Consider the following 26943-nt stretch of genomic DNA (forward strand, 5'->3'; position numbering starts at 1 on the left):
GGTATGGATCTCCGTAGCCGGGTGAAAAACGGGCATCAAACTCATTTTCAGACCGGGGATCCTCCGGTTAAAGTTCCGGTTTTGGCGAAAGTCAAAATGCATCCTCTCTGGGTAGGAATAAGACCTATTTGGTGTTCTGACGGGGGAATCATCCGGTAAAGAACCGGTATTCCGAAGTTTCGTCCTGACAAAAACCGTAATTTCGCGTCCCGTCGCCAATTGGGTAACCTGGACCGGTTAATGCCGGGCATTGAAGGGATGATTGAGCGTGGTTTACACTGCACTGTGCCGTGTAAACCACGTCTTGATGGTTCAGGTGCTGCTTCTGGACCTTTTTTGGTCCATTTTCGTGGGTGCCTTAGGACTCCAAAACTTGCGTTCGGTGACCTCCGATGTTTCAAGGTCTTTCGTCCGGGCAAACCGTCAATTTCGTGTCTAATCACCTAATTGGGCAATATAGGCCAGATAGTGCCTCTGTACAGGAGTCTGATCCCTGTCTGGTCGGCTTCAAAAGGTTTTTTCTCGGTGTTCCGAGGCAAAACCCGTTATTTCGTGTCCAGTCACCTATTGGGTAATATACACCGGGTTACTGAGGAAAAGTCCGATGGAATCCTCGGCTGCCTTGGCAGATCGTGATTACGCGATGTGCCTGGGCGTTCTGTCCGGGCAAAAACCCTAAAATGGTCATGTAACACCTAGTCATGTAACAGGTTGAGACCGCCATGAATCTTACGATCCATTGCTACACCCAAAACAACTTCACCAAAAGGGTTTTAAACACTAGATCCGGCCAAATAGAAGTCGTGAATCCGTCCCTCTATTTTCAAAAGCTAGAATACGATAACCTGTACAGAGGACGCAGCTACCCCTGGACCATCCCATAGCCTAAACCGACAGGGATGCTACGCACCCTCGGCGGTATCCAGACTGAGTTCACTAAAACTCGGTGGATACAGTTAAAAAGTTCAAAGAGCCACATAGAACTTGTGCGCTAACTCTAGACTAAGGAATCCGGGCACCCGGCCAGAGGCCCATTAGCTCAACGCCGCTCGCAAAAACGAACTTTCGGAGTTGGCCGAAAAGTCCGTCGGTTTCATCTGGACCGGCCACCGTTGAAACTTGGACCACTTCGCGGATACAACCAACGTTAACCTTAAAGCCACGGTTTGTTGGAACTTCCCTGGACCCACTAGCCAAAGAAGTGATGCTTTCATTTTTATTTGTTCGATAGAGCTGTGCTTTTTATTTCGATGTTCTACTGTATTTTTCCACATAAAGTGGATTATCTTTCGTCAGTTTGCCCCTTGATAGTTAGGCGAGTATCAGCTGCGATAATCTTTCGTTCTTTGTTAACAAGACGTAGGTTCCCGTGGTACCCAAGCACATTTAGCTGGTATTCAGTAGCTTGTCTCCTTTCGATGCTTAGTACTTTATTTCGTTTCCACTAAAAGAGCATAGTTTGGTTAGTTTCTGTGCATCTTTATGAGCTCGGTATTCTCTCTAACGTAAATGTCATGGTCGGTCAAGATATACTCTGTTGGCAGAAAACTGTATAGAAAGCAGACATTTATATGCGTCTTTGCCGATGTTCGTATGTAGAGAATTATCAGAGATGCGTACAGAGGGGAGGGGATCTGCCTCAATTTTCATGGGGTTGAAAATGGAAAATAAGGCCAGATATGACCGAGATCCAAAAAAAACCGCGAGCCAACAGAAAGCAGTCGCAAAATCTATTCGGCTCAAGAGGCTGGTGCACTGGATGCTGGCAGGTAAATAAGTGACGAGCGTGCTTTCAGCTGTGTAACAGCTGAGCCGCGTAAATTATTAGTAAAAAAACAAGACCGAGTAAGCATAGGCGAAGTAAGTGCAATGATGTTATCGGCTAGCCATGGCCAGCCGCATGGCAGATAGATCTGGACAGAAGAACAGAACGCCTCTTGCTTTCCTGTGGCCGGAGCCAAGCTTATTCTTACCTCTCAAGCTATGTTCTGTCTGATCTCTATCCTGCAAAACGCTAGCATGGGTAGCCGGCTCTGGCACACATTGTTGCCGGTCAGTCAGCAAGCCTTTCATTCAGCTGCCGTTTTCCAGAAACTTGTGAAATGGCTTTAAGAATAGATAACTTCATTGTAAAACTTGCTACACTTTCCAAATGGGCATCAGATAATGTGTTATTTTCTAGAAAGCTTATTTACCGAGACACTGCCATAGTCCAATAAAGCATGTTTGAATAAACTCAAAAAACACTTTTCATAAAGTGTTTTTCTCAATTTTTTTTGTCAACTAACAACATTTTTAATTAGCATCTTGGAGAATATAAGCTTTCTAAGCTAAAACACATCCAATGATGTATATCACATCTGATTTGAAAAAACTTCCTCATTCGACTTTTGAATTCAAAGTTTTTCCTTTGTTTATTGAAAAGCTCTGTCTAGAGAGAGGCTAGACAAGATCGCAGTACACCATTGTGTAGGCAAACCCTTTGCGTATGCAGTCATAACAATGGAAACAATGATTTTCCAGTTGTTTTTAACCTATTCATGTTTTCCCAAACCCACTTTCATCTCATAGGGACCCCCTTAAAAGTAAAAGACAAGTTTTTTCTTTTAATGGGCAACAGCCAATGCACATATCATTATGCTTCCGCAGGTTTACACTAATTAAAACGATTAAATTTTAAACATCGAAAAAACACCCATAAACATTATTGTCATTTAAAATCTTATGATGTGCACTCAAAGTACCCAAAACAGCTGCAGCGTTTCTTCTTACTACAGCCAAACTTAATCGCTGTCTTAAAAAGGCCGTGGATCTAGGCTCTCCTGTAGTGTCGCGGATCTTCCGTCCAGCAAAACGAATCAGTTCCACAAACGATGTTCCAAAAGTTCCAAACGTCTCGACCGCCAGAGCTTAGAAAAAATAGCCCAAACCCTCGACTAAAGCGTACTTCCGCCGCTTGCTGTTTTCCACTAGTTGTGCGACACTCCCGGCTTTCAGCGAGCTAGCATGCACATGTGACACGGCCGCAGTATCCCAACAAGTTGCGTCCCATACCACGGCCTTTCCTTTGCGCACAGGAATCAGAGTCATCCCATCCGGCCGCTTGTCGTCCTTGTCAGACAATCCAGCCAATTCGCTTTGGCAGGGATAGCCGGCGAGCTCCAAGCCGCGCTTCGTCTCATTGTTCAGCTCAACATGTCGCGAACATTACCTTTGCTGCTAGGGCAAGACAAACCGCGGTGGCCGTTGTTTCCACTCGGCTTCCACAAATTACGCAGTCGTGCTCCTCGACAACGGGCAGCCCAAATCGGAAAGCAACACCAACTCTGACTTCATCTCGCAACAATGTATGTAGAGCAGCTGCTGGAAGGGCATTTAACCAGGCGCCGGAGTCAAGTTGGAGAGCAGCCAGCAGCACTGCCTTATCCGTTTCATTTGCAGCAGCCGCTTTTAGGGATGACATGATACACTCTATCGAAGGTCGATCCCGGGCCCACTGGAATTTCCTGCTTTCATCGGATGGTGGTTCGCATTTTGCCCATTTGTACCAATCTTCTAAAACGGAAACCAGTAACTCCACCGCCGCAGGCTGGCAGATTTCGGAAACCAGCAAAGCCACCGAAAACGCCGACGCCGGAAAGGCGGGAAAAACTAACGTTTTAGTGGTTTGCAGTCCAAATTCACCGTCCCTCACCGGCAGAGTCATCTGGCTCCACTGGAGATCGGTAGCACGGATATTCAAAATAGACTGCATCCCGACACGTACACGTTCATCCATGACGTCACTTAGCGCCATGTGCTCGCAGCACCTAGATGTACGGAAACCATAGAGTAACTTTGGGATTAGCAGACAGTGTTTGAGAAGATAAAGACTGAAATGTGCGGGTATCTCTTTAAAACGGCCGAAAAACTCTTTCAGCTGCGCAGTTTTGCTCTGAAGAAACGTTACGCAAGCTGCTGATGTTAGTGGTGATCCCAACAAAACTAATTCATCTTCCCCGTCGACACGCATTTCGGGCCAAACATTAAGTGCTGACTGGACAGCGTGCTGGCGATCCGCAGAAAAACGTCCCACACCGTAGACTTCGCACTAGTACACATTCAACTCTAACCCCATACTGAAACCACGAGTAATAAATAAGGCGCATGACTGCGCTAACTTTCTCAGCAAGTCCGGCTAGGGTGACGTCATCCAGAAAACCGATCGCTATGTCACAGTCTAGATCGTCGAAAGGCGGTAAGGTTGCCAGACTATATCTAAAGGGGCCATTCGGGTCGCTCTGTTGCACTCCCGTCTCTGACGATAGCTGGTAAGAGCCACAAGACAAGCGGGAGGGATGACGGTAGCTCTGCCAGAAATAACGGTAGTATGAGGAAATTGGGGTTTTATGGTGGACAGGAGAACGTCACGACGCAATGTGTTAAATGCGTTACGAAAGTCCAGTTTAGGAATCACCCGTGCGTCATTGTGAACCGTCTCCACATAATTCCTTACTGCATGCACAGCCGCTTCAGCTCCTCCCCGAATCCCATAACCCAACTGAGATGGGGTAAACATTGCAGCAGCTTCATCAGCGCATCGCCTACTAACGATCTTTGACTACAGTCTACGCAAAGAGTCCCCGACAGGAATCGGCCGTATACCTCCGTCCTTTTTCAGTAGAGGAATTAGATTCGCTCCGAAAAGAAACGGCCTAATATCCTCAGGTACATCTTTCCGTAGCACCGTGGTGGCCTGATCCGTCAGGGCAAGACACAGCGGCTACTGATCACTTCGGCCGTTTTCATTTCGGCTGCGCTCTTTTCGGCCAAGGTTTTTCGACCGCCATCACTTCAGCCGCCACTCACTTCGGCCGACGCTCACTTCGGCTTTCGCACAATTCGGCCGACGGTCTACGTATCAATGATATTTACTTTAACCCAGGAAAACGGGGTACTAGAAGGGAAGGGACTACTACAGTTTTGAAAATTGGCAGTCTGTGACAGAAAAATTCAGTTAGGAGAAAACTATTTTTTTTTAATTTTAGCGACCATAGGTCAAGCAGGAGATGACCATGTCGTCCTAACACGCATGGTAACCATGTTTTGCCGACATGTTATTCCTTGTAATTTATAGCAGCCAATAGAAAAATCGCACAGAATATGCCAATAGCTCACACGATAGATCTCAACGGGTACTTTAATAAAAATGCATTATGATGGTCATCAAGATAACCAGTGGTCAAGGAAAAGTTATAAACCAAAAAACACTAGCATGCACCGGTACATAAGTATTACTTCGATATTTCGCAAAAGTTGGTCATTTCTACTCAACGGTTTTGACAGCTAGTCACTTGCATTATTTTTGACCGCAGCCCTGGTGACGTCTACAGTGGCATTAATACCGTATCCAGTTTGCAGCTAAACGGGATAACAGAGATAACGAGCAGGAAGTTTAGTATATATATATTCTCGAATTGTTGTACAAGTGACCAACTGTTGAGAAATATGGAAGTATCGCGCAGCAGGGTCGATAAAGTTTTGCCAAAAAAAACCTACTCGTAGAGTATTACTTGCGTTTATAGAAAAGAAAGAATGCTTATGTTTAGAAAGGAAGGGTGTTCTCCTAGCCGACTTGTGGTAGGTAGCACTCCCTCCTAAGCATCACGAATTATCCAAAATTGGTGGGAGTGCTATATTTATACTTTGCACTGTATGAGTCGGCACTCGGCACCGCTGCTTAATAATGTTTATTTGCTTAAACGGAAGTTGCCTTTACAACCAAAATAATGCTCTCTTCCGATATATTGACCGCTTTGCACAGACTGATTTCTAAAGGTTATGAGCGCTCGTGAACCGGAAGGTGTTTTCGATGCAAGGGTAGGAGCTTAATCAGCGAAGTATTGGGGCGAGATTAAAACTTTTACAAGATTTCATTCTCAGTCATACAGTTTAACTTGGATATAAATTGCAAAGGATATACGATTTTTCTCTGGAACAATGGAGTAGCTAGCTCGCTGTACATGGCAATAATAGCATTCCACACACAAGCCGCTGCATTGCGAAATCTTTTGAATTTTGATTGTGCGTTAGTAGTAGGGGTAGCTATTTCAGAGCTACCCAAACAACTTGTTTGCATTTTATTCACAATAATTTTATTTACGTTTAGTCAAAAATCACATTTGTCGGATTTCCGGTCACTGCTGACCAGTGGTTACTTCGCTGACCACTGTGCACACACCAGTTAATACAGCTTTTTTCCGAGCTTCGTTTGGTTGCTTATTGTATCGTGTACGATGCTTCTGTCAATTGATACGAATTTTCGAAGCTTATTAATAAAATAGTACCATGCCCAACCGTGTCATAACCGACATGGCATTTTCAAGTGACCAGTATTGGCCAGTGGGCGTTTATTCTCGGAAAATTGCTTCATTCTTTTATAGAGTTCAGCAGTTAGTCCTCTTGTAATTTTATCGGTAATTATCTGATGTGGTAGTGGCTGTACAGACAGGCCTGACCTCCGAGAGCCCAGTTTGGTCAGTTTTGACCAAGCTGGGTCACCCTCTGGACCTTCCGAACATGGCGTAGCTTACGGTTATATATTTCAAACTGTTGTCTAACATAACTTCCCTGAAACAAAACCAATGAAAACAACCTATGACCATAACAACGGACAAAAGAAAAGAAGTCCTCCACCATTTCCTGCTGACACGCATAGTGGGGAACGGGTTAATGGCCACCTTGCTAACAGCCAGACGAACCGATTAGTCCTGGCTAACAGTCAAATGTTCAAGAACCAAGAGAAGATATTTTCAAGGTCACTTTAAAAGGAAACGGCAAAAAAATATCTCGTGATAGCCGATGATACAAAGTTTATCAGGTGTGCTACAGAAATGCATAAAACCAAGAACATCGACTGTAATGAGAAACAGAAGCTCTGCATTGCGTGAAAGAAAAAAGTTGCATTACATGTAAAACAAGTACCCAACATCAGCTACTCGGTGGCTAGCACGCGCCTCTGCTTCTGTATTTCTGCACGTTTTTTCAACAAGATTTCAAGGTTTTTCGCAACCGACTCCAGATACTCCATACTGGTCATTTGGCCATAATTTCCTGCGACATTCTTCAACCGTTTGGTTACCTCTACGTATTTTCGCCACAGTTTAGGCACAGCCTCTCCTGCCATACGGCATGAAATTCCTGTTTCCTGATGCGATATTTCCCGGCACAACAGGTGGAAAAATTGATGGATTTTGGGATGATCCCTGTCGACAGTTTCCGCAAAGGTCTTGTGCCAAGCTTCGAGTCGGTTTGTCGTTCCATGAACGTCTTGCAGGAGTCTTTCATGACAATTCCACATCTCAATTGGGTTCAGTAGGCTCTTTATCTACGCATCCGGTTACGGTAACGACGGTTCGGCCAATATACGACGACGACGTATATTGGACAAAAACGTCAGTGGGGTAAAAAGGAAAACCCGGCTTGCAAAGCAGCTCATCGTATACCCGTCTGACATCGCTTGGCGGCACGAAAGCAAGCAGTAATACCAGGCGACAGTGGAGGCTAAAGTCGGCATCGTTCGCATAAGTCAGTTGGTGGCCAAGATCTACCAGCTTCCGATGTATGCTTTGCTCCAAGTGGAAGTTGCAGCCTGTAAAAAAAAGTTTGTTATTGCACTGCATGGAAGGTCCATAAAGTCTAGCAAGATATACAGTAGTTTCAATACAACAGAACAATGTGCGAATACATGAAAAGGTAAAATAACTGTGAAATGTCCATTCTGATTTACTTGCCTCCAATTTTGGATTCCGGGAATACTGGGCGGAACGCCTTTATGGAGCTCTGTTCAGAATCCATAATCATGTGATTCGGTCCGATGTTGCCCTGTCTGACCAACCCGACAAGAGCGTCTTGTACAATATGGAATAATCGCGTATAAAGCAACTCGCATTTTCCTGGGAGGAGAGCGTATACTAACGGCACCGTTGCTCTAAACACGTCACCGTGTATAGTGTATAATTGCCGGAACACTGGAGGACTAACGCTGAACGTACCATCACTCAACCACACAGATGACCGCATCAGGTGCCTGATGTTCGCTTTTGTTGCAAACACTATGATCCGATTCTGATCGTGTGCGCCGGTATCCTCCAAACACACGTTTTGACGGCGAGCAGTTCCGTTTTTAAAAAAATTCCACGTCAATTTCTGCAAGGTCCCGCACACGTTTCGCTGGGATGCCCGCTTCTCTGCTCTCACGTTGAACAGCCTGGGCAAGGGCTCCGTAAACTGGCTTCTGCGCAGTCGTCGTGAGTGAAGCTGCATTCCTCACTTCTTCAATAAGCTGTCGGGGCCTCTCCACTGTAACCCTTGCGCGGGCCTTCAGCTGTTCCCTAACAGCATTTCCGTCGCTTTGGCAATATCAGGTGCATGCGAGTGCTGTCCAAGCTGTTTTGGTGTGCCCCCGTTATAATGCAGCCGAGCTTTGCAGTGGTCTTTCTCGCGGCATCGCCACTGCTCGCACACTTCGGTCTTTGTCTCTCCTCTTTTTCGCGCCTCGATATATTCGTAACCATGAAAGACTAAAACCTTTCCTTTACGATTCTGCCAGAGACCGCTCACTCGAGGCGGTAGACACCTCTCGTGGCTTGCTCTGTCGCCCGCACGCAAATGGCCACGCCATTCGTGCCGCTCATATACGCTGACGTAGTCAGCGTATACTTTGTCTACGCTGACCAATCAGCGCATTCGCAATGCACTTTTGGAGGTGTGGCCCTGCCTACGAGCGATGCCATGCTTTGCGGTATCAGCTGTTTCGCAGCTGCAGCACGCCGCGGCATTATTACGTTATCACCGAGCTCGCTAGCAGCCACTTTTCCACAGCTTTTCCGCATTGGTTTTTCTGTTGGTTTTTGGTTGCCTTATTATTGCATAATAAAGGAGATCGCTCTCTTTTCATCCTGCTTCTGTGTCACATCTGAAATGGTAGCAGATGCGTTCGGTTTTCTTTCCGACGGATCTCTGAGTCCCAGTGGAGGCATCATTTCGGTCGAAGGAACCACACAGCAACTATAAGTAGTTCTGTGCCTTGCGACCTAGAATTGGTCACTACTCATCTCCTGCATCATACAGGCTCCATTGGGAACCTGCAGCGCGACGGATTAATCATACGGGAGTTCGCCTATAAGTAGGCGCCCCGCGACGCGGCTCCCAGCGCAAAAACTGCGTTGGGTACGATCCTGTTGACCAAACAAGCGCCCTACCGGGTTGCAATAATACGGGCGTTCGCCTATAAGTTGGCGCCCCGCGACTTGGCTCCTTGCGCAAAAACTGCGTTAGGTTCGACGCTGGTCCCAACTGACGCCCTATCAGGTGCGCTGCGGTCCCCCCGTTAGAGGGGGGGAAGAGCAACGACGGGGCAGCAGTTTGGACGAGAAAAAACTCAGTAAGACCAAACTGCGACGCGCAGGGTTTTCGTGGAACTCGAATTTCCCGGTAACCGTCGAACTTTGAAAATTGATAACTTTTGAACCTGTCATCCGATTACCTTGAAAATAGCTTTTTCGGAATTCTCATAAAAAGTAGTTCTAGAACCAATTACTTTTACTTTTATAAAATTACTCACTGAATTTTTAAAAATTTTTTGGCGTAAAAACACCGCCATTTTTTCCAGCCAGAATTTTCGCGAAAAGTCGCGTGATGTCAGTGTGGTCTATTTCCGTATAAAATTAGACCAATCACAGCGTTTGGGAAACTTCCCCATGTTATAAGACTTGTAATGAGTTACGTTGTTTAGTGAATTTTGCAAACGGCACGCTACTCGTGATGTTGAGCTAACTGCAAGACTTCTAAGTACGTGACATCACACTGGTCAGTAACGTAACATAGGGCCATAGGCAGCTAACGCTAAACCTGAGCTATAGCGCACCTGACCAGCACCGACCCGCGATTCAGCCAACGTTCTGGTCCTGACCCAAGGGCCAAGACCAAAGAAACTTTTAAGTCCCACTACCATGGGCCAAACTCATAGCGCCTTGGTCAAGGTGAGGCACTACACCAGCCAAGACCAGCTCCAACGGAGACTGTTCAGTCCTATGGACGGGCGCCAAACCAACGACTACACCAAGCCATTGGGTAAAAATTACTCAAAGCGAGGCGCGGCGGGGCGATACACATTCCGCACCGCCGGACACGCTGACTCCAACCCGGACCAGCCAAACTCGACCGGCTCAACGAATTCGGTCGGGGCCAAAGGAAGGCGGGACAAACAAATCCTGCCACCCGACTTGGACACAAGCGGGGAAAGCCCCGATGCCACCCTGGACGACACATTCCTAGAGGCACGCGAGGCGCTGTCCGCGGCCAACTCGCCGCGGGACAGCTAGCGTGGCGCCGATAAGTCGGTCCAGGCCAATAGTGTCCCTTGGGACTCGGCACACCAACCGGCCATACGTGGTCCGAGCGAAGTCCAGCTTGAAGCACCAAAGGTGAACACAAGTGAGGACAAGACACGACACAGCGGACTCGGTGCCGATAACCAGGCCCGGGCCAACCTTGTGACCCAGGATCTGACATCAAGTCCAATTCTACCGGGCTCGGACCAGATCCAACCTGAGGCACCAACACTGACCAAAAGTGGGCGCAAGGCGCAGGACCAAGGCTAAAAACCAGGTCCAAAGGCACACGACCAGGGCCAACCGCCCGTGAGTCAGTTGCCAATCATGTTCGAAGTCGATGGCTCGAACCAAACAACGCCATCGATAACTGATGACGTCACGAACGCGTCTGGCCGGACCAAACAGGACCCGGACCTTCCACCATTGGACCCGGGACATTTAACCAGGACCACAATGCGGATTGACTTAAACCAGTCATCCTTGGATATCAGCCGCGCCGTATTCAGCCCAGACAAGCTGATCCAGGCAACCCCGCCAGAGGACATCGATAACATCGAAGTTTTCAGAACCAGAGTGCGGGACCCAACCAAACAGCTTGTTGCCGCCAACGAAGTCGCCCTGTCTGCCGAACAGCTGATAAGGGATCAAATCGACAAATACAAAACCCTCGCATCCAAATCGGATGCAGAGGCCAAACGTGTCTCGGCCCTACAAGCCCAGACCTAACTTGAGTTTACTAAACTCAAGTTGGCCCCGTCTCCAGATGCTGAGCGAGACCAGCTCAACAAGGAAATCCACCGCCTAGAAGTGGCGGTGGCGGGAGTTGAATTCACACTCGCCTCACGAGGACCGAGTTGGCCCAGGCCAGGGATGACCTGACCCAAGCAAGGGCCGCCATTGACCAAACCGACGAGGAGACGGACCGCCTCCAAACGGAGAACGATCGCCTAAACGACGATCTGGCCAACCAGCAGGACGAGTATTAACCGCCTGCGTAATGGCTACAACATGCTGCGCCAGAACTACCAGACTCTGCTGCAAGCGACCCAACCCGGAGGACAGTTGGACCAAACGGTCCGACACTTGGAAGCACAAAACGTGCAACTCCAGCAGCAGAACGCTGCCCTCCAGGACCAGATCAGGACCGAGTCAACGGCTCGGGCCCAACTGGCGCAAAACAGCGCCATTGGACAACAAAATTTTGTCGAATTAGAGCAGGCCTTCGCCCAAGCCAAACTACTGATCCAGGGCCTACATGACCGGATCATGAACTTGGAGGCCAACAATGCCGGACTGGTCAAAGATTACCAGACGGCCACGAAACGCATAACCGAACTCAACGAGGACCTGGAAAGGCTGAGCACGGAGAACGCCTGCTTAGTCGCGGAAAAATCGCATCTCGAGAAATTACATTCCCAGATGTCCGCAGAGCCACCTTCTTACCACACCATTGCGGACTCGGATACACAACGCCGAAAAGCCAAAGTCGACGAGGCGCTGCGGCGGGACCAACGGTTCTACCAGCTGCCAGTGTATCACCAGCGACGTTATCATTTTAACGTACTCCAAACGGAGCCATCAACGGGGAAACCACCTCAAGGGCCAACCATACCAACGCCCTCGAGCGAAGGGTTTATCAACGGCGACACAAAACATGCCGCCACAACCGATCTCGACAACTACCTCAGCCACTATGGGTCCATCGACCGTAGTGACGCGCGCCAAACGGACTCAACCGTCTGTGTTAAGCGGGCCATTCAAATTTGGCCCGAGCCAGCTGACGTCTCAGAACCAGACGCCGAGCCAAGGACTCTTTGAGTCAAGTACATTGTACCCAACAATCTTTCCGAACCTGATCCCCGGCCCGAGCCCATTCTTTGTCCCGGGCCAGGTTACAACCAGTGGCGCGGATCTAAATTGGACCAAGCCGCCAAGCCGAATTTTCTCGTTCGGACAGATAGGAGGTCAAAGTGGCACACCAACGGTGCAAATGCCACTTATAGGGCAACTCAGCCTAAACGGCCCTCCTGTCTTATCGGCAGCCCCAACGGGCCAAGCCCAGCCACAACAGGGCCAAAGTGCGCCCCGGGCCAGAACGCGCTCTCGGGCCAGCCCCAGGGCCAGAATGTGCCCCACCCACCCGGCGCCGCACTAATAGCTGCGGCACCACCCGGACCAGCTGCTCAGCCAAACCAGGGCAAGAATGCGCCCACGCTGGTCCAGCTACCTAACGGGATATATGGGTGGATTGCATCCAACGGAGCCATCCAATATATCCCAGGCCCAGCGTCACAGGCACTGCAGCGGCCCACAAGTGGCGGTACTGCAGATAACGCCTGAACCTTCGCCAAGGGCTAGCCCACCACTCAATAACCTGGAGGCCATCGACCGCTACGCGAAAGCCAGCGCAAAAGCCAACAATCGTACCGCTATACCACGCTTCGACAGCGACAAAACCATGGTCAAGGGATGGATTGCACAGGTCAGAAGGATCTGTAAGCAATCGTCCGACTTAAACAAGCCGGACCCCGACTTCATGAGCCGAATTTACGGAGCCTTGACGAAACCGGTCAAGGAGTGGTACATGGGCCAGATGACTCGCGAAGAAGGCGATGGCTATACGGTCGAGGAACGGCTCCAGAAGATCCAGGAGCGATATGGCGACGATAACCAGCAAGCCAACGCCCTTTGCGAGATCACGAACCGTTTTTACCGAAACGGTTCTGAGACAACGGAGCAATATTACGATGCGATCCTGACTCTCCAGGCATGCGCCAACTTGGACGACACCATGACTCTGCACTTCCTCAAAAACAACGTCCATGAGTTCGAACTGCGCCGCTCTCTGGACATCAGACTGCCCAAGTCCCCGACAGAATTTCGGGACTACATTCGACAGTTCACGTCAGGAAAGCCCCAGTACGACGGGAAGGCGGGTCAACAATACCAGTTATCCGGGCGGCCATACCAACGCCACCAGCCCAGGTCGTACCACAGACAAATCCGCCGGCCTACTATCCCCCACAGATGCTTTCACCACAACCCCAGGTGGATCCAACATACACCGCTATCGCGGCTACGAATCTCATCTCCCCACAACGTGGGTCCACACCGCCTAACGGTGGCAGTGGCAGCTGTGGCTAAGTTCGGAACCAGGGTAACTTTGGCTATAGCCAGGGGAATAGTGGCGGAGCACAAAGGGGCGGCTACTCTAGGCCAAAACGCCAGCTTCAGCGGAAGGCGAGGCGGCAACAGCAATGGCCTAAGACGCAGTGCCCAGATCCAAGGAGGCAGCGGAGGGCAAACCGGCCAACGCCAAGCGCCAAATTCCAGAGAGGCTTGCAAGGCGGAAGACATGTACATTGACCGCATTGAACGTATGCTCGAAAGGTGGGCCAAAGACAAAGCCATAACTTGCAACTTTTGTCTTTGGGGAAACCACAAGACCAATGAATGCGGCTACGCCAACAGGAACCTCCAGGATAACCCTAACCAAAACTGGGTCAAGAATTGGCGTGAACGGTACATGAAGGGATAGCCAACCGGAGCACAAAATCCCAATCGCTTTGGCCTGGTGCCAACCAAACAAACCCGACCACAACGTGGTAGTGGAAGGAACGGCAACCGCATTCAGTCCACCGGTTTAGAAAGTGGGTCCGGCGGCGGAAACCGTCAAAGCGGCACTGACAGATACGGCGGACAGCGGGGATTTCAAACACCCGCGACCGAAGCCACTGCTGCTGACCGACCAGCAGTTGCAGCTAACCAACAATATGACGGCTCTAACCAGCCAGCCAACTGCGGAAACGCCTAAGGTCACTGGCAACGGCAACTCACCTGACCTATTACCGGAACCTAAACCGCCGGATAACTAACCCTCCTGTTAAACTTTCTCCAGCTGCTAGAAGTGCAGCGGATCCGGAACCGGCCGCTCAGCCAGCCGTCGGCGGATCCAGGTTTTGCGCCCGACGGGCGACTAAGCCACATGAACCCAGAAGTGCGGTCATGCCAGGACGCGTAGAAGTCGCGCCTGGACTCGATGGCCCATGAAGTGAGGCCAAATCGACAGCCGTCCAACCGACGGCACAGACGGTTTTCGGAGCCTGGGTTAACTCCAAGGCCGACCGATCACGTGAGAAAGCGAGACGTCGCACCGCGAACATGACTTATCCTAGATCGGCGTCAGAATCATCCTCCAACAGCGCACCGGAAGGAGGGATGCTAGATTCCTGATAAAACTGTCGAAGTGCGAGTTTGGAATGGAAAAACTCCAATTTGTCGGACACATCCTTAGCAAGGTCGGTGTCCATACTGACCCAGAGAAGGTTGCGGCCATCACCGAGAAACAACCGCCCAGGACCGAGCGCCAACTTCCCTTGTTTCTTGGACTCGCCAACTATTATCGGAAGTTCATTCTGGGCTACGTCCAGAAAACTTCCAAGATGTACGAACTCCTGCGGATTGAAAGTTCGGTCAAGAACGACTGGACTGACGCCCACACCGCCGATGCCGGAACTGACGCCCAGTTTTTAACTAAATAAAGAGGGCCCTAACGGAAGCCCCAATGTTGGCCAAATTCGGTGCGACCAAGGGGACCAGCATCGAATGTGATGCAACTGGCGCAGGCATCGGAACCATACTCAGCCAAGACTCGAGGCCAATCGCCTACGCGAGTCGTGTCCTACATGGAGCTGAGCAAAACTACGGCGTGCCGAATGGGAATGCTTAGCCGCAGTGTGGGCCGTCCAAAAATTCAAGCACTACATCGATCACGGACCTTTCACAGTGAGGACGGACCACAGAGCCCTGACCAACCTGCTCAGATGCGAGTCTAACCGGCCCGGCATCAACCCTCTGATTTACTCGATGGGCCCTAGCCTTACAGGGACGGGACATCACCATTGAGTACAAGCTAGGCACCTTCTGTGATAACGCCGACGCGTTGTCCAGATGGCCACTCGAACGGGATGACGACAAGGCCCACATGAAGAGTTGGACCATTTCCCGAGGATTATAAAGAACTTCGAGGATTATAAAGACAAGATTCCAGGCCGCGTCATAAAAGTGCGAAGGCTGCATGTAACTGATGAGGATCCCCCAGACAATTGGGAACAGCCTTACCTTCCTGATTGTAACGCATTCATTGATTGGAACGAATTTAGCACGGCGGACATACGGGTTATCAATATACCGACGCCCAAACCGGACGAACCAGACCCCGTGGTCCCGCCGTGTCTAGAAAAAGTTACGGACCGCACCGCGCAAGAACTGCGGCGGATGCAACACCGTGATCCAACCTTGGCCAAGAAAATCCATGAGTTGGAACATCAGATCGAAATGGACAAACGGTCCAAATTACCTGAACACTACCAAATGGATAAAGGTGTGCTGTACCGACTCACCGAAATTAATGCGAAGCTCGAAATTAAGACTCGTCATTTTACTTTTCATGCGGAAAAACATTATCCAGGCCCTTCATGACGGAAAATCGGGAAACCACTTTGGATACCGCAAGACCATTGAAGCCGCTAATCTCAGGTACTAATGGGACCGTATGAGCAGCGACAAACACGACTACATCGACGGATGTCAGACGTGCATCTTTGGCAAAGTACCGCGGCGAGCTACCAACAGTAAGCTGCAGCCGACCGACGCTGTCGCACCTTGGTACCGCGTCTTTGCTTACTTTAAAGGACCGTTACCGGTGACTGAGACCAAGAGGTACCGGTATATTGCCGTCGTGGTAGACCAGATGACGAAGTTCACCATAGCCTGGCCGACCAAAAACCTCGGCCAAGGAATTTGAAAAGTTTTTCGTCGAGGAAGTCGTCCTCAAATATGGAATGCCACACACAATGCACTACGACCGGGGGACGCATTTTACGGCAAAATCCTTCGCCAAAGTTGCGAAAATTTTCGGCATCGAACAAACCTTCGGCTCCACTTACCACCCGGAGGGCCATTGCAAAGTCGAAAGCCAGATGCAAACGATCTGGCATGGAATTCGAGATTTTGGCGGAGGCGGCGACTAAAATCGTTGGCACCGGGCTTCACCATACGTGATTTCCGGCATGAACCGTGCCGTTCACGCGACCACTGGATTCTCACCGTACCATATGTTATTCGGACGGGAGATGACCATACCGCAAGACGTCCTCGCTGGGACCAACATCCCAGAAAATTTTACGACTAACGAACGTTATGTCCAGAGGATGCAGCATTGCCTGAGCCAGGCACTTGAATTTGCGAAAACACGCATTGAAGAAAAGTTCCTAAGTGATGCGGCCATCTATAACAAAAACAAGGCCCAGACCGAGTTCAAGAAGCGGGACTTGGTCACCCTGAAGAATATGGTGGATGACCTGACCAATCCAAACAAGTATGAGGGCATCTACATAATCCTCGGAATTCCTAAGCCAAACACGTACTGGATTCGAGAATGAGACACCGGTGAAGAACTCACCGTACGTGCCGATCGCTTGAAGCCGTTCCTAAACCCGGACGGCCCAAGTCGCCGACACACTTGCGACCAAAAGGATGGCGGCGACGCCGAACCTGAACCCACAGAGTCGGGACACAACGCAGGACTCCCACAAGCCACGGAGCCAGGAAGGCGCAAAGATGCGGCTTCTCCGGCAGCTCCTCCCTAGACTAAACTGGAGAAGCTGCTGAAGAAGCAAAAGCCCGGAAAAGAACCTTCCAAGAAACTTCTGGACGAGCAGCAAAAGACTCTGAAGATACCTGGTCTTAAAGGGCCTGAACCAGAACCAGAAGACCCGGCCCCAAAGCGTGGCCGTGGCCGGCCTCGAAAGACCAAACCGGCCTTCGGGACGCCAGCCTTGACCAAAGTTCAAAATCAGCCATTAGCCGTCATTGACCCAGAGTCAGTACCTGCGGAACCTGAAAACGTATTGGCCGCACCTGACGATCCTAAACCCGAGCCAAGTCTACCAAATCAGAGGCTGCAAGTGAAGCCAAAAAGACCAAAGTCGCCTAAAACGCCGAAGGCAACCCTTACGGCTCAGCAGGTCCTAGAAGAGGACAAAGTCGCTGATGATGAGGCAGAAAAAGACTTACTCACTCGTATAACTGCGGGTCGAGCAAAATCAGAGAAAAGCTCAACGAGCAAAAAGCAGAAGGCCAATACGCTCGAACCGAGCGTATTGGATAAGACGGTTGATAAGGCTGGACAGAATGACATACAAAAAACTTAGATTCGGCCTAACTAAACAGACTTAGAAGTAGTCTCCCACGAACGTTACCGTGATCTGCTGCCTTAATTTTCTAACGTAAATTACTTAACTTTGACTGACATAGGCACCTTAGAAGTAGCTAGCCTAAAACCGGAACTCACCCTAGGTAGGAGTCTAACGTAGCGTAATGGGTCTCGTAACAGTGTCCCCACAGAACGATGGAATGACGACGACGCAACGATTGCTCCGACGACTCCGACCGAAGTAATCGATCACACCCTTATTCAAAACCGGAATCCCGGTCTGGCGCATTTTCCACTCGGTCGTCTAAGCGGCTACCGAGTGTACAGGTACCGAATATACGAGCTAACTTGACTGCTGAACAGCTGGCCAACATGTCAGTCGGACCCGGGCCACGGGCCGACACACCGCTACCGCGGTCTCAGCCACTGCCACCTCGAGCCATTCCGCCGCAATACTTGGCGCCAGGGACATACTCACATCCCACTGGACTCTTGGTCAACGCAGTAGCAGCCAGCAGTCAGCCAAGCTCCTCGTCGGGCCAAACGGTCCGGCGATATCTACGCGACCCAACAGGCCCGCAACCAATTCTATATGGTGGTCAATCGGCCAACCAGCCGGTTATTACGACAGTAGCAGTCGGACCAGCGATCCAGACTCCGCCGGTCCATACTGGACCAAGGCCACGCTACACTCCGCCGCCATACTACAACCCACATTAGGCGCCGTTCAAATATTACGTAACGCAATTTTTCGCATTTTTTTTCACCACCCCCCACCCCGTGTAACAAGCCGTAACAAAATAGCTGCATCCATGTGGCAGTACGTAACGGACGCGGCACCCCCCCCTCTTGAAACAAAAATTTTTAGTCTCTAGTTAATTCATTCGAAAAAATCCAAATCTGAACTACCTCTCACCCAATTCGCACCAAGCTTTACAATTTATAACAGATAGGAACACACAAACCTTTCCACCCACACAACACAACCTGGCGAAAAAGCTAAGCTTGCAACGTAAAGCTCATTTAGATGTCTGCGTAATGGGTATTCCGCTGCCTACTAATTCGGGATACGAAAGTACAGAGGAGTATGCGAACGATTTGAAGTTTCTTTTGGTAGATCTCGGCGTAAATGTACGTTTTGTTAAAATCTTTGAGCGTAAAGAGGGTAACAAGCGTAGCACTACATGTGCACGTATCGGCACATTCGCTGACTGTGAAGAATCGCTGATGGCCGCTGACTTGTGGCCAACCAATGTGTCGATACGGCGTTGGGAGTATAAGGCTCCTGTCCAACAGGCGGGAAATGTGAAATCGCGAGTCTTTCATCGCAATCAGCGCCGAAAGACTCGCGTAACGGTGCAAACTCAGTGTCCAACCAGCCTCTTGTTAAATTTAAATTTTCAGCGTTTAGTAAAATAACTATAAAACTTTGCAACATTAATGGAATACTTTCAAAGTCGGCTTATGTAAAACATTACCGCAGTGACTGTGATATTGTTGGCTTGATTGAGACGTGGGATAGACCTGAATATCCCGATTCAGTATTTGCCGATTTGCGAAAGTTTAACGTTTTTAGAAGACCTGGAACACTGATCCTCACGGTGATGTATGCATAGTTGTGCGTAAAAATCTTAAAGCAGTTCGTCGTACAGATTTAGAAAATAATGACCTTGAACCGATTTTCGACAAAATTCAAGAGATTAATGTTTTGGTTGCCACAATTTATTTCACCCCCGTCTCGTGTAACTATTGACATCCCAATATACATTGAACATTTTAGAAGTACTCCGCATGAAAATTTTGGTCAACGCAGCAGCGGCCAGCCAAGTTCTTCGTCGGGTCGAACGGTCCGACATCACTCGCGTGGCCCAGCAGGCCCGAGACTAGTTTTGTATGGTGGTCAATCGGCCAATCAGCCGATTGTCACAACTGTAGCAGTCGGACCAACGGTCCAGACTCCGCCGGTACATACTGGGCCAAGGCCACGCTCCACTCCGCCGCCATACTACAACCCATATTACGGATATCCACCGTATACTGCGCCTAGACCTTCGAACCAGCCGCAGCCGGACCACAATCAGTGGCGATACCCACCACCGTGGGCATATCCGCCACCACCTTACGGATATCCACCGCAGTTACGGCGGTTATGATGGATATGGCGAACCGCCATATTATCCTCCAGCGGCAGAACCTGAACCCACGGTTCAGACGCCGACTGAACCATCATTACCAGCCCCAAAACCGGGACTTGAGGCATTCCGAACGGAACAGCCTCTGCCACCCCAGCCAACCGCATCGGGTAATCGCGATATGCGCGATTTCCCATTACGGGAATTTGTGGACGGGGTGTACACTGTATACGATCGGCCAGAAGATGTCCCACCAGCAATGGCGGCCCAACTTGGCTTCAACGAACCGGACCAGACTGGAGGGCCAGCGCTGAACCCAGTGTTGGCCGGGCGTGACCAGGCTGTCCCACCGACAGAACCTGTGTCCTCGCCAGCACCACAGCCAGGCGAGATGATATGTATGATCGAACCGGTATCTACGCCATCACTGCGGTCAGAGTCCTCGGACGAACTATTGGCCAATGGCCGAAGTCCACTCTACATCCTCCAAAAAAATTTGGCGAAGGTAGAGAACTCCATAAAGGAATTGGAGCAGATAATCCGCGAACTAAATATTCAGGACCCTCACCACCGTGACTTGGTCCAGCGGATTATCAAAGACCAGAATGAGTTCCGATGCTTAGCGCGCGATCTCAGCGAATAAATCGCAATCCGCCGGGCCCAGCATGAAATATTTCCGTTGCACGACCAAACTGGTCAGGCCCTACTGACGGCAGCCCGTGAAATGAGATGGCAGCTGGAACAACACAGGATGGCTCACCAATTCCGGATAAGAGAATCCGTGGCACCATCGCGCCCGCCTCCAGCGCCATCGGCACCACCTCAGCCGCTTAACTCGACAGTTGTAGTAACCGCTACAACAGGGGAAACTTCAGCCGCACCAGTGGCCCCGCCTGCGCCAACCGACGCGGCAATAGCCACTGGATCGGAACAGCGTGAACTAGCGTCATCCCCGAATGACTTACGGGTCATTCCAGAGCCAATGCCCCTTGACCGCGAAACATCACGCTGTGGAAGCTTTAAGTGAAGAAATCCGCGCAGTTGTCCGTAGCCTAACAGGCACGGACATTGCAACCATACGAAGAAGAGTTGCTTTGGACGCGGAACTTCAACGGATTTTAGAATACCTGATGCGACTCCGACGGGACATGCTGCGCTATATGGAGAAACCAATGGACACCGGCAACGCCGGACCACAAATGCGCAATTTTCTCAACCGAGGATATCAACTCGGCCTGATCGAACAAGCACTTCAACGCGTGTTGCCGAAACCCCGACCGGGGCAATCAACACGCGTAGCCCGAACTGGACTCCTGGTTCCAACTCACTCCTCAGACCGTCGACCGGCGGAAAAACTGAGACACCATTATAGGCGCATTATTCAAGTCTCAAATGAAAGACTTACGGCGGGACCAGGATTCAGTCGGCCAACCACTCCGTCCCAATCGGATACGGAGACCGACAGGAAAGGCTGGATGGCTGGATTGACATTGAATGGCTGCATCTGCCCAACCCAATCCCTGTACCAGGATTAACAGCCCAGCCTGATCATATGGTTGCGCCAGAACGACATTTTCACCCTAGACCTACGTCACTGGTACGGCCACCATAAATTGCGGAACGCTTGGAACAGATTATGCGAGCCACGACGGCTCGCCCTATCACTTCGCGAATGGGTGCTATAGCTAGCATCATACAGATGGCGGATCCCAGTGAACCAGGCCGCCGGACCCTTCGCTAACAGTGGGAAGACGAACAAGAAGCCTGGCGCCGAAGGTTAAGCGAAGTGGACAGTGGAACGATCCAAATGACAGTCCAAGTGGCGCTACACGTCAGTAACCTGATTAGAGACGCCGAGGACATCGATCGTCGCATGTCCAACCAAATAAGGGATCTAAGCCCATTTGACCCAGAAGCGGTCCGGCTGACCAAACAGCAGCAAAGCTTATCCCATCGGATAGCCCTGCCCAGAGAACTTACACCGAACAGCACGATGCCTACCGGCGATTCGTTGCTTGTTGTGGAGCACACCATAAGGTGGTTCCGCACATTTATCGAAGATTACTGGAAAGTCCAATGACCAGGCCCGTCAACAACGGAACGCCCAGGCGAATTCGATCCAGTTAACGAATGGCAACCAGACTCAGCGGCAGCGCCGACCATTGTATAAGCATCAGTAGCCTCAACATCAGTGGACCCAACTTTGGTCCAAGATCAAGCAGTGGCCCCAGCACCAACCGTGCCTGGGCCAACCTCAAGCCAACCTGTGGACACTGCCACACCCGCTACCGCGGACGACAGTATGGAAATCCCACCGCAGGAAGCTGAAACGGACGAGAGTATGCTTGATAAAACCTTCGAACTCTCGCCGGAGAAGCAAGCCCAAGAGTCAGCACCAGTCCAACCGACTGGTGCACCGACAAGCCCAATGGTCGTCGATGAGCCAACGGCATCATCAGACACCACGCCTACGCCAAACCGAATCGAAGGCGATATATCAGGTGGTACTTTGGTCGCCCGCCCAACGGCCAGGAAATCGGCCGGAGGAAAGCCTGACACATTGGAAAGAACGGCCACACCAGCTACAACTGGTGGCCCACAGTCGCCCAGGTTCATAAAGAAGAAGAGGACTCCTCCAGAAGCCGAGGAACCTCATTCGCAGCGGTCACTCCCAGCATGGAGAGGACCACCTATGGACTTAGAGCTTCCCGGCCCTACCTGGTCCGGACCGTCCATACTTAAAAATGCGGCCAGCCAACCGACTTTGACACTTCGTGGTCTACCGACCAAGAAGAAGAAGTCACCGCCGAAGAATTTCCCTGGGAAAGGACATGTGCTCTCACCACCAGAGGAGCGGCCAATGCCATCAGGGACAAAGGTACCATTGCGGAACGAGCTTCCGAAGAGTCATCGTATTCGGTTGACCCCAACGGGCCCAACCAGCCAGTATCAGATGGACCCGCATAATGAACTGGTTGGCGAGATCATGGAAGTCGATCTACGCTTAAACCTCACTGAAAAGGACATGCGCCAGCGGATACGCGCCGGCGATCCGACCTTGACTGAACAAGAGATTGACCGCACCAAACGAGGTTGTCAGTTATTGGTCCAGGAACGGAATATCCTCATCAGAAGATTCATGGCTATGAGAAACAAAAGCCAAGCCCTTCGCCAGCGCAAGCTGTCTGGTGAAATCATCGAACATGCGATGTACATTCGAGGGGCACACATTAATCCGAGAGCTGGGACAGTCGAACCGCGCCCCAGGCCAGGCCAGCCAATGGAAGACCAACTCCCACCGGAGGAGGTCGAAAGCGATGAGGAAGTCCCCCAATTCCCGGCGGATTATTATGGCATGCTGCCCAGTGAAGATGAAGAAGACTTGGACAAGGACGTCCAAAGAGTCTTGTATGAGACCGCACAGGCCAAATCTCCTCTACGGAGGAGATCGCCCCGTAAAAGTCGGTCCCCAGAAAAACGGACTTCTCCTGGACGCGCCACATCACAACTGGCGCGCATGCCAAGTACGCCGGCCCCAGAACCAGTAGCTCTTAGGTTCACACCGAGCCGGCCAGGTAAATCACCGGACAAGGAGAAGATGGACACTTCATCCTCCCAACAGCCGACAATGACCATAACGGTGGAACGAATCCCGCCACCCACGTAACCGGCAAAAATCGTTCTTGAACTTCCTACCGAACAGGTGGAAGCAGACTCGGCCTTAATGCCCATGAGTGCTCTCACTCCAACGGTGCAGAGGCACCTTGTGGTCCACGCCGAACACAATCACCCACGGCAGTATCCTTACCTTCTCAAGAAGATACAAGAGGCTAAGGACCAGAATAAGCCGGAGGATTACGAAATGTTCACCGAAATGCTCCGCCAGCTGGTGGTTAAGATGGTGCACGACTACTGGAACCGAAGGCGCAGACGTCTCTTCACCTCACCGGAGAAGGATCCAAAGATGGCAGAACGGCTATCGTCAACAGTGGTGCCACCGAAGACACAAGTGCCTCCGGAGCCCGAGCCGATGGACACATCCCCGTCAGGGCCAGTTGTGGCTACGCCACAAGCTGAGCCAGTGCAGGCGGGGCCATCGAAGGCCACTCCGACACCAAAAGCACCAGCGGACCAGATCCAACCAGGGACGAGCCAAATGGCTGTTGTCCCAACAACCTTGTCAACTATGCCAGCCAACGTGGACGACATACCCGTTGGCTAACCGATAACTTTCCCCAAGCTGGGACAATGGAAGATTTGGCGTTTGGCGCATCGGTGATCCACTCGGCCAACTCACAACGAGCTAAACAGCCGAGAGAGGCCAAGAAGCCAGAGATGGCCAAACCGGCCTCTCGCCAAACACACCTCAACCTTGTGGGTGCCAGGCGGAAACATCACAGGCCGCACCGAACCCGGAAGCCGAAAGGAACCGCCAGAAGAAACAAGAGGACAAAGACAAGAAGAGTCGTGAGGCCAAGATAGCCCAGCTGGAAAACCGGCTGTCAGGCGACAACGATGTCCAGGTCCTATCGGGCAGCCCGGACAAACCAGGCCCCTCACAACCCTTAGGCGATCCAAGGCCATTACCTCCCCTCCCATCACCATATAGGGAGGAAGACATCGAACCAGTCCCAGAAGGGGACCCACCCTCCGAGGAAGTCATGCTCCCATCACCTTGGGACGACGAAGCCGAACTTCCCGACCCAGGACCAGAAGCCACTTACATCGAAATCCTAGCGTGTTACGCCGACCAATGGGTGGCAGCGGCCAGGATATTGAGAAGCGAATCGGGCCGAGACCCTTACCAGTTTCTCGTCAGCGTTCTACGCGCCCGCATGGCATTCGGACAAGAATTTAGAGGACTTCCGCTCGCGGACCGTGTGCTGACGGCACCCTTTATGCGACGGCTGGTCACTCTTTTTCTAGACTCAGGCCTGCTGGTCCGCACGCACCGCGATTGGACCGACTTGGCAGAAATCCACTTGGCCCATCGGCCATCTGGAGTCTCGCGTAGCGCGGATAATTACTTCCAACAAATCTGCCGGACCATTGGGTAGTTACACGACCCAAGAGGTTCCACCTTGATGGACATCTCCAGGACGATCAACGCCCTTCAATGTAAGGGAACGATGGATCCGTGGAAATTGAACAGCCAACTTGTGAACGAATTACTTGCACTGGTCAGAGACGGCGTATTAGAAACGACCAACGCCATCCGCGCAGAACCATTGCGCTTCGCTGTCCCGGGATTCATCCCACAGAAGACCCAATGGTCTCTGTATGTGTCGCATGATGTTGGCACGAGATGGGATCCGAGCAGAAAGAAAGCGGTAGGAGCGAAGGACAAAGACCTTAAAGGCAGGGCAAGAGAGGCATATAACATGACCCAACTGGCCGAACTGCCAGGCCCAAAAAACCTGCCCCAGGAAAAGCCCACAAGACCATCGGTTACTCGGAGGGAGAACGCTCTTCGAAAGGAACAGCAGGAGGCAAATGTGCGTGCGGCAGGCCAACGGCCCTCGCCGCGGGACGCGGTGTCACTGCCTAACGCAGCTGGCCAGTCCCGACCGCCTTCATCGGCCCCATCAGCCTCTTCAATGAAGATTCGAAAGACTACGGCCAAGAAGGGGCGCGGCAAGAAGTCGCCAACCCCGCCACCTGACGACTCGGATCCTGAGGACTCTAGACCAGAGGACTCAGAGTCAGAAGAAGATGAAGAAGGGGAGGATCAAGAGGACCAAGAAATGGCATCCCAGAAGTCCGACTCCGAAGACTCTGATGACGATGACCAGAGCCCTGGTGAACTGACCATCAACGTCCCACCGGACCATAGCATGTAAATTCCTCCAGGCGACGAAAATTAGGCACCTACCGGTGACCAGAGCATGGAGCACCAGGGCGAAACACAAGGTCTCAACAAGGGTAACAGGGCGGCGCAGAAGGCGCAGGACCCAGTGACCGGAGCGCAGGACCGCCTGACTTGGTCGTACTACACGTGAGGGACAGATTCTCCCCAGAATCGGACTCATGCGAAATGCGCCATACCTTACAGGACCCATGCCCAGCCAAGCCACGCATTGGTTATGTCTCGCCACCGCGATCGACAGTGGCCAGGAAGTGGCCGGGCGGGATCCATCCAAGAAGATGAAGATCTCCAGCACGGACAAAGGATGGGCATACGTTAAGGCCGCCCTGCAGGCGTTGTCCCGAACGGGTACAACCTACGCCACAGGGGATATGGCCTATCAGCTCATCGAAAGATGGGAAGGCCCATGGCTGTCCAAGTCCAAAGTGAGGCAGCATGTCCAGATGGCATACAATGAAGGAGTCATCTTGCGAACTCACACGCCCAACGGCGATATCTTCTACACGTTCCCACCGGAAAGACGTGATGCGGCCCCTCAAGGATATTGGGAATGGCGCAACGCCATTTTCACTGTGCTGACCACCACACAGCACCCCCTCGGCCTCACACGCGGAGAAATCGCCAACCAACTGCTGGGCCATTGCCTGTTGTACTATATTGCGCACCACCCGCAGCTGATTGATGGAACGAAATACGCCTCGGGCGACGGCCGGGACATAGACCTATTCCCCATTTTCGAGGACGTCAGATATGTCGTCAAGAAGATGCTGCGCGAACGTTGGCTCGAGCAAACCGTTGATGAGAAAGAGGTCCAGCAGCGCTACCGAAAGCCGAAAGATCCAACTGATCGTTATGGCCCTCGTCCTGCCGATGTCCCACTTTGGCTTCCACCAAAAAGAAGCAGAAGCGAAAGTCCTATCACCAGCGACCCAGCATAGAACTTGCATAGGCATAGGGGGGGGCGGGTTGTAAAATCCATAGGGACGTAAACTCATAGGGCGTAATCATCATATGGACCAGTCCTAGAAGTTGACGTCCCCAGTTGTTCTGCATGTTTCATTTCTGTTACCACAGAGAATGGGACTTACCCCGCAGCCGAAGTATGAATCGAGATGCGCGGACTGCAAACGGAACAGTTTGGACTTGTCCGGCCGGAGGGAAAACTCTCGACGATAGTACTTCCCCTGCGCGTACCACTTGCGAGCCGGTTTTCGCGACGAAAATGAAAGAGCCAATTGCTTCTACCTAGAAGTGGTGAGAGGCAACTTCGACGCGTACTGGCACATGACCAACCGAGACGGACGCCACCTGATCCCCCTACTAAGGGATCATGAACAGATAGAGATCCACGAT

The 26943-nt window shown here is 51.2% G+C and overlaps 2 protein-coding genes across 2 annotated transcripts; both read left to right on the forward strand.

The window, feature by feature from the left end:
• Positions 1 to 23448: 23448 nt before the first annotated feature.
• On the forward strand, positions 23449 to 24781 carry LOC129601847 (uncharacterized). The gene is made up of 2 exons (XM_055500756.1): positions 23449 to 23937; positions 24110 to 24781. Exons 1-2 carry the CDS (start codon positions 23449 to 23451, stop codon positions 24779 to 24781), a joined length of 1161 nt encoding a protein of 386 aa, XP_055356731.1.
• Positions 24782 to 25105: 324 nt separating this feature from the next.
• On the forward strand, positions 25106 to 25564 carry LOC129601848 (coiled-coil domain-containing protein 9-like). Its single transcript, XM_055500757.1, has one exon. It carries the CDS (start codon positions 25106 to 25108, stop codon positions 25562 to 25564), a length of 459 nt encoding a protein of 152 aa, XP_055356732.1.
• The last annotated feature ends 1379 nt before the right edge of the window (positions 25565 to 26943 follow it).

The sequence above is a fragment of the Paramacrobiotus metropolitanus genome, unplaced genomic scaffold (genome assembly GCF_019649055.1).
Source record: "Paramacrobiotus metropolitanus isolate TYO unplaced genomic scaffold, Prichtersi_v1.0 Parri_scaffold0000285, whole genome shotgun sequence".
In the NCBI taxonomy this organism is placed as follows: domain Eukaryota; kingdom Metazoa; phylum Tardigrada; class Eutardigrada; order Parachela; family Macrobiotidae; genus Paramacrobiotus; species Paramacrobiotus metropolitanus.